At 37.2% G+C, this 16152-nt stretch overlaps 2 protein-coding genes across 3 annotated transcripts in view; both read right to left on the minus strand.

The window, feature by feature from the left end:
- LOC128533678 (tripartite motif-containing protein 16-like) overlaps positions 1-16152 on the minus strand; it is a 37748-nt gene that overhangs the window by 15616 nt on the left and 5980 nt on the right. The window contains exon 6 of one of the 2 annotated variants that reach the window (XM_053507968.1): positions 13992-16126. The exons of the other annotated variant lie outside the window; for it this stretch is intronic. Within the exon in view, the coding sequence (XP_053363943.1) occupies positions 15600-16126 (527 nt within the window). The 3' untranslated portion in view covers positions 13992-15599. Of the gene's footprint in view, positions 1-13991; positions 16127-16152 lie in introns of those variants that run through there. 2 annotated transcript variants of the gene reach the window in all.
- LOC128533684 (E3 ubiquitin-protein ligase TRIM11-like) lies at positions 458-8157 on the minus strand. Its single transcript, XM_053507974.1, has 5 exons — positions 7518-8157; positions 4931-5008; positions 3819-3978; positions 3586-3615; positions 458-1873 (listed from the first exon to the last, which is right to left on the minus strand). The coding sequence occupies exons 1-5, from the start codon at positions 8088-8090 to the stop codon at positions 1350-1352; spliced, it is 1365 nt and encodes a 454-aa protein (XP_053363949.1). The 5' UTR covers positions 8091-8157; the 3' UTR covers positions 458-1349.

Here is a 16152-nt window from a genome sequence, read left to right on the forward strand (position 1 = left end):
TAAGACAAAATATATAGATAGCAGAGTTGTTTCATTTCAGTGAGCTACTTTTTAAAATAAAGAGACTTACTTGAAGACTTATTAGGGAAAAAAATATCATTGTACTCCACAGTTGTATGTGTTTTACACTCACTCACCTTCTATACCCCGACTTATAACGCAGGTATACACATTCACACACTACGGGCAATTTGGGAACGTCAATTAACCTAACTTTGGACTGGGGACTGTGGGAGGAAACCGGAGTACCTGGAGGGAACCCACCAAGCAGAACATGCAAACAGATGGTATGTGCATGTGCCCTGCGATTCCTGAGAGACTCCAAGTCCCCGCGACCTTCGATCCTGGCCGGGAATCGAACCCGGACCCTGGAGGTGCAAGGTGCAAGGTAGCATGGTGGTGTATCACTGAAATGGTTGTAAATAAATAATCACTGAAATGGTTGTAAATAAATAACTGGTTAAGGTAATCACTGCAACATTACACAGTTAAAACATTTACATAGAGAAGTTTACACAATAGGAAGAAAAAAATACAATCATTACTATGAGTGGGTACTGAGTGTGAGTCCTTTTGAGCAAGTCTTAGATATGTCTCTCAACATTGTTCTGTTAATCTCTTTCTTACTGAACCACATAATTGAATCATGAATGATAGATGAATTAATAGATAGATGACTTGAAATGTGGGAAGTTTTATCGTTTCCAATTTCCAAGTTTGAAACATCTCAAACATGACCTGTGGGCAGTAAAAATTTCAGGTCTAAAATATACTTAACCATCCCATGACCAGCAGATTAAGGTATAATGTGTTCGATCCTTGAATGACATCTTTTGCACAAAAAGCTCAGGACATTTATGTTCCATTCAGCTTTTTCTTTTTGTCTTTTGATATCTTTTAGACATAAAATAATTATTGGGTATTACCTCTTTGTTATTTTTGCAGTGAATTTGAGGTTGTGAACAGATGAAATAAAGACCAGTCTAAATTAAAGACCAAAAAATCCGATCAATGGACCAACCCAATCTGTCCAGATTGGTGTAAAGGGCTTATAAATAATTTCAGAATATATTATATCTTAACTGGACCCTTGATAAGAAAAGGGTCCAAAAAATTGTAAAGTTTTTGTAATCTTTTAACAGTGCTTATCGTTAAAAAGTATGTTTAACATCCAACAATTTAAGTAATTAAAAAAACTATAAGAAAGATACAGTTAAAAAAAATATATATATATAATTTATGTTTTGAGTATACAAACATGCCATTCTATTGTATAAAACTATACATCTTAAAATATGGTATCTCAGTTTATTTTTATTTAAACATTTTATTTTTTTTAAATCATCATTTTATTTTGGATCACATAACCTCATGGTTGAGTTATACCATACCCTGAACCCAGCGTACAGAGGCTGAGTAAATGTGGTGTGAACTGTGTGGAGGAGCCTCATCGTGTCAGAGACATTGTAGAAGGACAGAGTTCCTGCATTGTGATCCACATACACTCCTATTCTTGTAGAAGCTGGTCCTTGGACCTCAGTCTTTACATTGTTGTGCCAAAAAGAGACAGAAGAAGAAGAACAACGCAGACTCCAGGACTGACTGTTATAGCCAAACCCACACTTATTACCTCCACCTTTCCTGCAGATCTCTTTATATGAGACTGATATGGAGACACAAACGCTCCACTCCACTTCCCAGTAACAGCGTCCACACACACTCTCCTTACACAACACCTGAGTTCTGGAGTCAAATCTCTCTTGGTGACGTGTGTATCGCTGTTTTGTCAAAATATGTTTTACTGCTCTGTTCTCCTCAGACAGAAGGAGTTGACAATGTGCTGTGTTGGGATCCAAAGTCAAATAACAGAAATCTAAAACGATAAAATGTCCATAGGTTAGATGGTAATCCACAGTTTATCTCATGACATTATTATCTATCAAGAGAGCAATTAAACAGTTAGTTGTCATAGTTGATGCTTTAAAACAGTAAAAATAGACAATAGTCAGAATCTGAACAACTTTGATAAGAGCCAAGGTTTACTGATGTGCATGAGACACGAAGGCTAGCCCATATGGAAGAGCTGGCACCAGGTTGCACAATGGTAAGAAAGCAAGCCAGTGGAGGTGGTCTGATTTTCTGGGTAATTTTTTTGCTAGGAAGCCTTGGGTTTTGCTATTCATAAGGATGTTATTTTGACTTGTACTGTACCACCTACCTAAACATTGTTGCAGACCAGTACAGCCCTTCATGGAAAGGGTTTTCCTGGATGGCAGTGGGTTCTTTTAGCAAAATAATGCACTGCAAACATTGTTCATGGAATGTTTTAAGGAACATGCCAATGAGATTGATGACTAGACCAATTGAGTGTCTGTGGGATGTGCTGGAAAAACGTCAGATCCATGGAGACATCACCTCACAACTTACAGGACTTAAGGAATTAGCTTGGTTCCAGTTACCAAAGCAAACCTTCAGAGGTCAACTCAGAGTTGTTTTGGTGGCACAAGGAGAACTAAGCAAGATAAGTAAGAAGATTATAATCATATGACTGATCTGTGAATAATAACACAGGGGTGTAAGAGACACATGTACAGTGGAACCTCGGATTGCGAGTAACATGCTTTGCGAGTGTTCTGTAAGAGGAGCAAAGAATTTTTATAAATTTTTACTGTAAAAACTAGCAAATCTTGGTTTATGTGTACCGAGTGTCATGTATCACGCATGCGCTTCTTGTTTTAATGCCGAGTGTCATGTGGTCACAACTGTGCCAATGTTTTTTTTTTCTCTCTTGCACTACGGAATTGTGGGTAATCGTCTCCCCTGCTGGGTCTTAGTGCTCGTCTGTTACTGGTATCCGTGCACCCGTGTACTCGTTTACTATAACACTGTGACCACGTGTGGCACATAAAACCTCTTATAATTTGTGTTTGTATGTGTGTGTGTGTGTGCAGCGTGCATGTACTGTTTATTATAACACACGTGTATGCGCGCGTGTAAAGCAAAAGAAAGTCTCATTAGAAGGGGTTAAAGATCCATTTTCTCTCTCCCTCTCTGTATCAGCCTGTCGTTTGCTTCTGTGTGCGCGCGTCTTTGGACACTGTGCCCCTTTACACACACACCCCTCCTTTCGCTTTCACACAAACACACACACCCACCCTCTCCTTCTCTCGTTTTCACACACACACTATGCTCTACACAGAAACACTGCTCTGCCTGCCGCACAAACGGAAACACTTATTTGTTGGTTTTTTTTTTTTACTTAAAGGTAAAGTGCAGGTTATTTTGTTTTATTTTTACTTTATATTTTGTGTTAATTATTTTTAAGTATTTAATTTTTTGGGCTGTAGAATGAATAATTTGAGTTATTATTATTTCTTATAGGAAGATTTGCTTTGATTTTAGTGTTTTGAAATATGAGCCATTCCAGAACAAATTATGCTCGTAATCCAAGGTTCCACTGTATGTGTTTCTACATGCATGTGATACTCTATATGAAATATGTTAAAAATTACCTAACCTCAGTGAGAGGGTAAAATCGGTCAAAATGTATGTGTGTGTGTGTGTGTGTGTGTGTGTTTCACTTACAGTGCAGAAAATCTTCTCTGTTCTTCAGTTCTGAGGGTGAAAATATGTTATTTGTTCGTATCTTATGTTTATAATAATGTTGTCATATGTTAAGTTAGATAAGTGTGTAGATTTGCAATTAAGCTCCACTGAATTTGTTTCACCTGGAAGGTTTCTCTTGATGTCATTTACGAGGCTAATACTGATACTTTGTGACTTTATCTTGTCTTGTTACTGTTTTTCTTCCTATTTACCTTGTGGATAGATTTTGTTGGATTTCTCATCACTGATTTCCTCGACTTGTTTTTTCAGATCTGAGATTGATTTCCTTTCTCCATCAAATAAGAGATGTTGATTGACAGTAAAGCTGGGTGAGTCCTGACATCCAGGAGAAACACAGAGAGACGGGGAACTCTACAGAGAGGAAACACACAATAGTGTGTATACAGTACTAAATGTGTGAGCAAGGATGCTGGATATTTCCATTTTTTAACACATACTGTATACAACAGGTACGTCTGTTTGACTGATTAATTAAATTCTGATTGTAGGAGGCAACAGCATTCCACGAATCACATTCAATGTGAACAAATTTGACATATTTTTACATTTGGCAATTGTCAAGTCAGCAATTGAATTAGGGGGAATATACAAGAGACACTACCTTCTCTTGAGTCTACAAATTAATTAGCAAAATCAAATAACTTCACTAGGGAGTAAAGAAAGTGTTTGTAGTTAGACAATGTTTGACTCAAAACCCTGCAGAAGCTTTTTTGGCGTAGAACTGTTGTATAAAAGCAATATGACACTGGGGTTCTTTATAGTAAAGTGGATTAAATGAATGAATGAATCTCAAAGACACTTGTAATACATGGCAAGAACAATCTCTACTGGTCAATGTACACTAAATGGCCAAAAGTATGTGGACAACTGACCACCACACCAACTGTTGCCATAAGGTTTAAGGCAATTACATTAATGTATATGTCTTTTTTTGTTGGATTTTACAGTTGATGACAATGTCCTGTGTACAAACTGAGCTCCATGGTGTGTAAAGGTTGGTATGGAAAAAATCAAGTGTCTTGAACAAAGCCATGACTTTAACCCCACTGGACACCTTTGGGTTACATTGATGTTGACTATCTGCCAGACCTACTAATCTTTTGAAAGCTAAATAAACACAAATAAGTCTCAAAATCTAGTGGAAAGCCATTAAAGAATAGGTGAGCTCATTATAAAAACAAGAAGTAACAATTCTAAGTTGAAATGTTCATTACGAACACTGAAGAACCTTCCATAAACTTTTAGCCAAATATTGTACAGTATATGCATGTGTGTGTGTGTGTGTGTGTGTGTGCGCGCTCACATTGACAGAGTCTACTGTCGGTTCCAGCTCCTGATCCACTTTCTGTTGTGATTGCATCTGCTCATCCTTTAGTTCATCCTGAGGCCAAATTAAATACATTTTATTTCTGCATCAGAAGATGTTCATTTCACTCATGTTCTATTTACCTGCTGTTTAAATATGTTTTTGATACACTGTCGGTCAAAAAGTACACCCTAATGTACACCCTAATTTTTCATTGTGCACTATATAGTATCCCATTCATCAGATCAAATTATGCCTTATTCTCCCACAATAATTTTTTTACAGTCTGAGCCCTGGAATACGGCCATGCTGTCAGGTAAGAAAAACTCCATAAATATGATAACCTGGTCATTTAGTACATTCAGGTCATCAGCTAACTTCATTTTATTGCCAGATAATGTTGCTGACCCTAGACCTAAACAACTGAAGCAACTACAGGAAGTGGTTGTGCACCTATCTCACCTTTATTCTTTGCCTCATTATCTTCAGGCTTTCACTTCACCCTTTAATAGCATCTCAGAACTCTAAAGCTTTCATGTCTTTACTCCCTACCTAAGGAACCTAAGGAACCTGGTAAAGAAACGATCCTGCCCCAACCATGCTTCATTTGAGCCATTACATTGCTCCATATTCAGTTTTACAAATAAGATTGTACAAAAATCTTTGTATTGTACTCAATAATTGCATCTGGTTACCATTCACAGGCTACCAGAGAAATGTAGAGAGTCAACCAAGAGATTGATCAGTTTGTAAAAACATTTTTGTGTCCTCAATTTCTCCCATAGTTTAAATGTGCCCAAAGCCCTTTCTCCATTGTTAGGTTTAAGAAGAATAGTGTCCAAATTGTTAAGGTTTAAAATAAATTAAAGGAAAAATTATTTTTGACGATAGGAAAGTATGCGTTCTCATTTTCCAGTTAGGCAAAAAAAAGTTCCAGCTGACACAAGCTGTTTGAATGTACAGTATACTTGTCTGGATATGAGCTATAGGAAGTGTTACATAAGTCAAAATAGGGGGTTGTTTTATGGGCAGAGGAACCTTTTCAGGTGGCATGATGGCATAGTGGTTAGCACTGTCACCTTGCACCTTCAGGTTCTGGGTTTGATTCTGGCCTCAGGTCTGTGTGCGTAGAGTTTGCATGTTCTCCCAATGCTGGGTGGGTTTTCTCCCTTTTAAAGAGGCAGGGTTTTTTCCCATTCTCAAGAAACCCTGCTTGGATCCAGCAGACTCTTTTAGCTCTAACATTCATGAAAGGACAGTTTTAAAACTATGTCTATTATCTCTTACATTACAACTTTAATGATCTCAACCAATCTGGATTCAGTGGCACATTTCACAGAGACTGCTCTTCTTTTAGTCACTAGGAATCTCCATGATGCTAGATCAGCTAAACTATCATCTGTTTTGATCCTCCTGGACCTGTCAGATGCATTTGACACAGTAAACCACATCAGAGTTACCATCTGTGTAACTCAAGCAGAGTAAAACTGAACTGCTGTTCATCCCTAGCGACTCAAACCCAGTTTAAGACCTTGCAATATCCCTGGACAACAATCAGATCACTCCTTCAGCCACTGTCCGAAATCTTGGTGTAACTGAGGCCAATTATCTGTTATTTTCACTACACATTGCTAAATTTACTTGCTTTTGTCATTTTTTTCTTTACAACATCAGGAGAATCAGCCAATTTCTTTCTTCACAAGCTACTCAGGTGCTTGTTCAGTCTCTTGTTATTTCAAGACTGGACCACTGCAACTCACTCCTGGCAGGTCTGCCTCTGTCTACATATTTGTCCAATGCAGCTGATCCAAAATGTTTTTAACCTTCCAAAGTTCTTCCACACTACCCCACTTTTCCGCTTCTTGCACTGGCTTGTAGCTGCCCGCATCAAATTTAAAACCCTGGTTCCTGATCCTACCAAGCTAAAAATGGCCCAGTAACCACTTACCTCTCAGCTCCAATGACATCACGCACCACACCATGTTTTCTCCAATTCTCCAGCACTGTTCGTCTGGTCCAACCATCTCTCAGGGTTCAAAGAAGACATTCATGCAGACTCTTTTCAGTTCCAAGGTGGTGGAATGAATTTCATCTAGATGTCTGTATAGCTGAGTCTTTGACTGTCCTAATCAACAACTCAAGACGTATTTGTTTCTTCAGTACCATAAATCTCTTTCCCATCTGTGTTTGATTGATGGCACTTAGTTGGTAACCTAGTAACCCGATGTACAGTACGTATCTATCCAATGACAAAAACTTCAAACTCATTCAATGTGACAACTTCAATGTGAGCTCTTGTGACAGTTTTGTAAGTCACTCTGGATAAGAGCGTCTGCCAAATGCCTAAATGTAAATGTAAATGCTTCACGTCAATGTAACCTGAATTCTCTGGACACTGTTTCACCCTGACACAGCAGATTTAAGCCAGTCATTTAACAGTTTCTTACAAACAATCCATTAATACTAACTAGAAATTCACTTATTCATTAAATAATGAGGTTATATCAAATTAAACTTAAATTTATCATTTCATTTATCATAACATTTATTATAAATAGAAATTAGATCACAGACAAGTTCTCACCATACTGGTTGAACCAAATGTGTTGCCTGCTTGTTTATCCATCGTACACAAATACAAGTTGAAGCTTTGGTCAGTATGACAGTGAGTCTCCTTTACTTCATCATGCTGAGAGCAGATCTTCTCTTGGAGATCTGCACAGGCTTCCACTAACTTGTGCTTCTTAAAGGCAGGAGACTGATAGTGAGGTTTAAGATGATCTTCACAATAGGAGGTCTGACACACGAGGCAGGAATTAACAGCTTTGTGTTTTCTCCCAGTGCAGGAATCACACTCCACATCTCCAGGTCCAGCGTAACAGTGAGCAGGAGAAGCAGCTTGGAGTTCAGACTTCTTCAGTTTCTCCACCATTTCACCTAGCGTGTTGTTCCTGCGTAGATCAGGCCTTGGAGTGAAAGTCTCTCTACACTGGGGACAGCTGTAGACTCTCTTCTGATTTTCCTCATCCCAGAAACGATTAATACACTTCTTGCAGAAATTGTGACCACAGGGAGTAGTCACTGGAACATTCAGGAGATCCAAACAAACTGGACAGCTGAACTGATCCTGATCTACTGAAATACCTGCCTCTGACATTTTATGGACTGATACACTGACAATGAGAGAGAGAGAGAGAGAGAGAGAGAGGGGGGAATGCAGCTTATCTAAGAGCTCATCCACTCTGAGGATTATGAGTTTCGTTTTCTCAGAAATACGCTTCCTGGTTGTGTGTGTGTGTGTACAGTGTGTCAGAGAGCTTGGGCGTGGCTTTAAAACAGGAGGAAGTTAAGGCTTTAAGGTAAAGGTGTTGGGGTTTTGTCTTTTTGGCATATAAAACTTTGAATTAAATGATTTTTCTTACCACATACTGCAAATTAAAAAAAAGTTTACAGAAGCATTTAAACTGTAAGTGAAAAAGAAAAAAAACAAGAAAATGTAAGACAAAAACGGCAAAACATGAAAGGCAGCTTCATAAGGATATAACTAAACAAATTATACAAGGGAACCATACTTAAACAAGGGACCATAAAAAAGGAAAAGCTGAGACAAATATAACAGCCATAATAATCTGTTTCGTTTAAGTCCCTATCCTGGTCCTAAGTCTTTTTCCCTCTTCTCCTTACATCTCTCTATGATTCATTTGTTCAAGTGAACTCACAGTTCGTTAAGAAAAAAGTCAAATCAAATATGAAAAACTGTGTAAAAAAAACAAAACAAATGGATATCCTTTTTTTCTCTACTTTTGACATCCTATTATTCAAAAATAAAAGTAAAAATGGAATTCACTACATTCAGGACCTGAGAAGAACACAGGAGAAATTGTGCCAGTCCCAAGGATGACACTCCCAAAAAATGGCTTTTTTCTCTGACATCCACCTAGTGTTATTATTATTATTTTGGGTAGTTGGGTAGTTAACGAGTCCCATCTACTCCGTTACATTTACTTGAGTAACTTTTTCAAAAAATGTCCTTATACGAGTAGTTTTACTGCACCATACTTTTTACTTTTACTTGAGTAGATTTGTAAAGAAGAAACGCTACTCTTACTCTCCTACACTCGGCTACACTCGACTCGTTACTTTTCTAACCAATTGTTCTACATATGTCGCTAGTAGATTTAGCGCCTGTTTCACCAATCAGATGCAGTAACAATAATCACATGACTTCCGTTTAACCAATCAGCCGCGATAACAGTAACCATATGTAGTCACATGACCAAACCCAAACTGGCAGCACATGTGCATCCCAGGAATCATATAAAAAGCATGTTTAGCTTGCAGAAGCTATATACAGCATCATACTGCGGTGCCTTCTCTATCTGCCAAACAATGTATATACATACTGTATATCCTGTACTACGTGTGTAAAAATGAATTAATAGTTTATTAGTTTATATTACCAGTTACTCAGTACTTGATGAGTCTTTTCACCGAATACTTTTTTAATCTACCTTGAGTAATATTTTGGACGACCACTTTTCACTTCTACTTAAGTAATATTGTTTTGAAGTACAGTTACTCTTAATTAAGTAAATTTTTTGGCTACTCTACCCACATATGCTTATCACCATGGACCAGCCCTGCTGTTGCTTGTCACATTATGTGTTTTATGCGATGTCACGAGCACCTGCTTCATTAGGATATATAAGGCACTGTGGGGATAGGTGGGTGGGAGTGTTACCTTTCTCTTGAAAGTGTGTGTAACGGAGATGTCCAGTGCTGTTTAAATAAAATGCTACTCTTGTTGTGATACTATTTCAAGTCTTCAGAGTTGTTAATTTAATTTTCACCACAAAAGATAGGTGATTTGCTTTCCCACAAATCAAATCCAGTTAGCTTAAATTTATATTAACATCTCCCTTCTCTCGCCTTACCATAACACTTCCTCATCTCTTCTACTGTGTGGGATGACCTTCCCACACACACACACACACACACACACACACACACACACACACACTACCATTCGAATGGATCGAAGAATAACAAAATTGGCAAAGACTCAGCCAATGATCAGTTCCAGCAGGAACAACACCTAAAGTTACCTTTCAGTACTGTTACTATTAGAAGTCGGCTATGTGAAGCCAAGCTATCGGCAAGAAGTCCCATTGTTGAAAAAAAAAAAACGTGCTGAAGTGGTTACAGTTCGCCAAAGAACACACTGACTGGCCTAAAGAGAAATTGCGCAATATTTTGTGGACTGATGAAAGCTAGATTGTCCTTTTTGGGTCTAGAGGCCACAGACAGTTTGTCAGGCCCCCAAACACTGAATTCAGGCCACAGTACACTGTGAAGACACTAAAGCATGGAGGGACAAGCATCATGATATGGGGATGCTTCTCGTACTATGGTGTTGGGCCTATTTATTAAATTTCAGGGATCATGGATCAATTTAAGTACATCAGAATACTTAAAGAGGTCACGTTGCCTTATGCCGAAGAGGAAATGCCCTTGAAATGGGTGTTTCAACAAGACAACGACCCCAAACACACCAGTAAGCGAGCAGCATCTTGGTTCCAGACCAACAAGATTGACGTTATGGAGTGGCAGCCCGATCCCCAGACCTTAATCCAATAGAAAACTTCTGGGCTGACAATAAAAATGCTGTTTCTGAGGCAAAACCAAGAAATGCAGAGGAATTGTGGCGTGCAGTACGATTGTCACAGATGTAAAACAGTTCTCAGAAACCTGGTTATACAACTAAATATTAGTTTAGAGATGCGCAAGAAAGATTAAACTTCAAGCATCTTTGTTTAAACTGTAAATTCATCACTTTGTAAAGATGAATGATGACACTGCTGTTTTTTTAACAGACTAATATTTGTTTTTCTTCACTTTCTGTAAACTAATAATCCATTTATAACATTTTTCTTCGTGTTGTGATTCAAAATAATACGTGCAGGGAGTCCAATGCATTTCTGTGATTTAAATGAAAAGTTATTATTTGGATATGGAGCTTTACTCACTTTTTTAACACACTGCTATTCTTTTGAAAACAACTGTAATTTATTTAGGGTATTAATCAATAGAAATGTAGGTGAAAAGATGAAAATACAGCCAGAGGTTAACATACACTCTATATTGACATGAATGTAATGGCGTTCAATTTATTATTTTAGGTCCTTTTCCAAGAAACAGTGCTGTTTTTTCAATTGCTAATAAAAAGACCTTACAATGACCTTTAAAGACCTGTAAGACAAATCTTACATATAGAATACATCGTGCATTAAGATGCATTAAATCTTTTCAACATGCAGAAACAACTTCTGTCTGGATAACACGGGGCAAAGCCAAAATCAAGCGGTTCTGTTGTGTGTTATGTGAAATTTAATTAGATGCCTTGATTATATTTTTTGTAAATCTTTGACATAAGTTTCATTTCGAGTCACATATTCTGAGAGTTGAGTGGATGTGATGCATTCTCTGTGAAGGAGCTTTATTGTGTCAGAGACGCTGTAAAAGGACAGAGTTCCTACACTGTGATCCATACACTCCTATACTGGAGGACACTGGACTTTGGAACTTTGTCTTACTTTTGTTGTGGCAGAAACCGGCATGTAAAGGAAAACACTCCAGACTCCAGGACTGACTACTGTGTTCAAACAAGATGTCATCCTCTCCTTTCCTACTGATCTCTTTATATGAGACTGGATACAATGTTATGGATACAACGCCACTCCACTCCACCTCCCAGTAACAGCGTCCACACACACACACTCTTTACGCAACACCTACTCCCAGTAGCTAAATCTCTCTGGATGATCAGAGTATTGCTGTCTTGTCTCACTGCATGTCACTGATCTGTTCTTCTTAGACAGAATGAGGTGATGATGTGCTGGGTTGGGATCCAGATAAAGGATAACAGAAATCTAAAATAATACAATTTTTACAGGTTAGAAATAACTGGTTGTGGTAGGTTAGTGATGTTGGACGATTGGACAGAACGTTTGGGTTCAAATCATCGCAGCATCAAGCTGCCACTGCTGGGCGTTTAAACAAAGCTTGTTCAATTGAGATTGAGATAAATGTCAGCTGTGAAATAAAAAAAAACCTTAATCACAGAACATATGATAAATGTGTGTGAGACAGCTTTTTGTATTTTCTGTCCTCTTAGTGCAAAATTTTTATAAAAAATATTTTACATATTAATAAGGTAAAAAAGTGTTTACTGTACATTGCATAAAATCCTCTTTGCCTTCCAGCTGTGAAGGTAATATCGGAACCGCTGCAGCTGGGAAATAAAGTGGAGACAGAAATATGACATGAAAACAGTTTAAAAACTCAGGTGGACACATGAAATAAACGCTATCTTGGTGGGTCAGAAATCCAAAATTGAATGTAAGGCCTCGAATAATTTTTTATGGGCTCCGAGATTAGTTTGTGGGTTTGGTAAATACTGTTGGAACGACATGCTGGTGTAGTGGTTAGCACTGTCGTCTTGCACCTCCAGGGTCCGGGTTCGATTCCAGACCAAGTTTGATTCCCATCTCTGTGTGCATGGAGCTTGCATGTTCTCCCCGTGCTTGTGGGGTCTCTCCAGGTACCTGCAGACTAGGCTAGTTGGCATTCCCAAACTTGCTGCAGTGGGTGAATAAGTGTGTGTGTGCGTGCCAGTCTTGTTCCTTCTTATTTCTGTTAGATGAATTTTATGACTCTTTACTGTGATGCAGAACTGTAGTTTACCTTGTCAAAGGCTTTTGTTAAATTATATCCTTGACTCATTTTTTCAGATCTGAGAGAGATTTCCTCACTCCATCAAATGAGAGATGTTAACGAAGGAATCTCAGACTGAATCAGAACAAATCAGAGAAAATAATTTACTAATGTTTATAATAAATTAACTTAAATAATTTACTTATTTATTAAAGTTTATTATTTATTTATTGTTTATTATTTATTATTTATTAACTTAAGTTTATTCAAGTTAATAACGGTGCAAACGTTTCAAAGAAGGCCATACATCTGTGCCCTATGATTTAGGCCAAGGTGGCTCAGCGCCACCAAAATCGACAGATATATCATCATCATCACCATGCAGAACATATCCGTCTGTGGGAACTGTACACACAATCATTCTCCACACTACTTGCACATTTAAAGGAACTTGGCTGGGAGTTGTTGCCACATCCAATATCGCTCCAAGCCATTTCCACATGTTAGGGCACTTACATGAGTAAGTCCATGGGGGGTCAGCATTTTAGATCTGAAGCAGACAGTCTGGTTGTGACTCCAGTGTACTGAGAAAACTTTCTACCTGGATGGTATCCAAGCACAAGTGAAACACTGGGATAAGTACATTAATGTAGAACAGGATTATATAGTGAAATAAAGGGAATTTTCTCACTTTGAATTGAATGGCCCATGTAAAATAAATTCCTAGCATATATTACCTTCTGGATTTTCTTTAGGACCAAATAGTTGTTTGATGATCACATAACAGTTCAATTTTCCTTGAATGTGTGGAACAAAAAAAACTTTCTTTAAATTTAGTTTTGAAAATTTGTTCTGATGTCCTGAGGTGGTCAAGAAAGTTGATCAAAATGTTTAAATCAGGCAGACATGAATTCCACATATAGTGCAGTGATTCAGGGAGATTCTGATTAACAACTGACTGTAGGTGAGTCTAAAGAAAAAGAATAAGTGGTGTTAGGTCTGGATCGAATTGATTTTAAAAATTTTTACTATCAATTATATATATGTATAGATATATAAATTAAATTTTATTAAATTTATATAAAAATGCTTACGTATCTTGAATTTTAGGCCATCCTGCATAAATATATTTTAGCAGTATTGACTATAGTGCAATATGCTATGAATACTCTTTGACTATATATATATATATATATATATATATATATATATATATAGAGAGAGAGAGAGAGAGAGAGAGAGAGAGAGAGAGGGAGAGAGAGAGTATGATAGGCAAATAAGTTTTGCATACAGTACAGAAAGACAGATGTTTGAGTATATTTTATTATTTCAGAAGAAACAGTCTTTAAGAAAGTAAAAGTAATACTTGTCATTCATGAGAAATTAAATTTTTTTATTGGGGTGTAATAAATTAGCTTATAGTGCATGCAGCTCAGTTTTGTTTTTTTGTTTTTTGTATACGGTGTGTAACAATGGCAGCTATACAGGAATATAACTCCAGATCTGAGAAAAAAACTGTATATAGCAAAAATAATACAGTTTAATAGTTTGATTTCAAAACATTTTGTATTAACCTTTAGAATGGATGCATTTCAAAATAATACAGTCAGAGGTTTATAGACAATGTACATTAACATGAATATTATGGCAATATTAGGCTTTTCATTTAAATTTACAGTAACTTAAGGTGTCTTAAGGAATAACACAATTATTAAATAAATTACATTGTTATAAATAACAAATTAAACAAAATAAAATTAATGAAAAAATGTAATTGGAGTTGCTCATCAAATTGTTTTTGATTACAAAGGCGTTACATCCAGATATATTATTTTCAATCAAAATATTTTATGCAGTCTACAACATGCATTAAGCTTTTTAATCTTTTAATCTTTTTGCAAAGCAGGAACGACTACTTTTGCCATTGTCCTGGATACCACCGGGACAAAGGCTCTGTTAATTTGACAATATGTGCTCAAATTTTCAGCACTGTTTCTGGTGCATCACTTCCCATTTGCCAGTTAAATTAATGTACATTGCTCCAAGCAACCCGGGTTTGCCATGCTTGTTATATAAGTTTCAGTGCTGGAAATTCAACAGTATTCAGGAGCATTGAAAATGCTGTCAACATTAAAATACTTGATGTCAAACTGGAAAGAGAATTGTAATAAGGTACATTACTTTGATCAAGTAATTGAAATACTGTAGCTACATTACATTTTAACAAGGTAACCAGTAATCTGTCAGCTATTACATTTCCAAATTAATTCCAACACTGCTGGTGGATATGATGGAGAACTTCAGAATTCTTCGGCAAACCCTTAAATCATCAGATAGACACGTACAAGATGGACAAAATTGAGTGATCCAACAGTGACAATGCCCCCAAACATACAACATGGCTTGGTGTCGAATGGATAAAGCAGGTGAACTTTAAGTTTTTAGAGCAGTAACCCTATTAAAAACTTGTGGACCATGCTTTAAAATTAAGTCTGAATCAGGAAACCAACATATTTAACTGAACTCTATTAAATCTAACAAGGCAACTGGGCACATATGCAGCCAGAAGCTTGGAAAGGGTGACCTTAAGTATCTACTAATGAGAAGGTTGCTAAGGGTATATATTAGTATATAAGGGCAAATACTACATGCGCTTTCGATAAAAAAGTTGACCCTGTATGTACACATACATGTATGTGTAATTTTGCCCCAGAAAATGTACATGTGCATGAAACTTGAAATCCATTTAAAAGTGTATGTTGACCTACAAAAAGACCACTTTAAAAAAAGCCTGTATTGCTTTTACATTAATTTACATGATGTGTGTATGTACATATTATGTAATAATAATAATAATAATAATAATAATGTGATTAATTTTATGCACACATCTTAGGACCAAATTGAATCTGAAACATTAATAAAAATTTTTGTAAACCCTTTAACTAAACGTTTATTTTAAGTCACATAACCTTAGACTTGAGATTTTACCTAAACAGAACCCGGCGTACAGAGGTTGAGTGAATGTGGTGTGGACTCTGTGGAGGAGAGTCAGCCCTATGTCAGAGACGTTGTAAAAGGACAGAGTTCCTGCACTGTGATCCACATACACTCCTATTCTGGAGGACGCTGGACCTCGGAGCTCAGTCTTACTTTTGTTGTGGTGGAAACAGCCATGTGAAGGAAAACACTCCAGACTCCAGGAATGACTATTGCGTCCAAAAAGGTTGTTTTCCCGTCCTTTCCTGATGATCTCTTTATATGAGACTGATATGGCCACTAACCTACCATTCCACTCCACCTCCCAGTAACAGCGTCCACACACACTCTCTTTACACAACACCTGAGCCCAGGAGTCAAATCTCTCTGGATGATCTGAGTATTGCTGTCTTGTCTTACTGAGTGTCACTGATCTGTTCTTCTCAGACAGAATGAGATGACCGTATGCTGTGTTGGGATCCAGAGTCAAAAATCTAAAATCTAAAACAATAAAAATGTCCACAAGT

This window comes from Clarias gariepinus, chromosome 11 (assembly GCF_024256425.1).
Source record: "Clarias gariepinus isolate MV-2021 ecotype Netherlands chromosome 11, CGAR_prim_01v2, whole genome shotgun sequence".
Classification (NCBI taxonomy): Eukaryota; Metazoa; Chordata; class Actinopteri; order Siluriformes; family Clariidae; genus Clarias; species Clarias gariepinus.

Bases quoted from the DNA above. Each gene is read 5' to 3' on its own strand.
- LOC128533684 (XM_053507974.1), bottom strand. From the start codon at position 8,090: ATGTCAGAGGCAGGTATTTCAGTAGATCAGGATCAGTTCAGCTGTCCA. The intron at 5,009-7,517 runs GTGAGAACTTGT...ATTTGGCCTCAG, and splicing joins CATTTGGTTCAACCAGTATG to GATGAACTAAAGGATGAGCA. The intron at 3,979-4,930 runs GTGAGCGCGCAC...TCCTCTCTGTAG, and splicing joins CGACAGTAGACTCTGTCAAT to AGTTCCCCGTCTCTCTGTGT.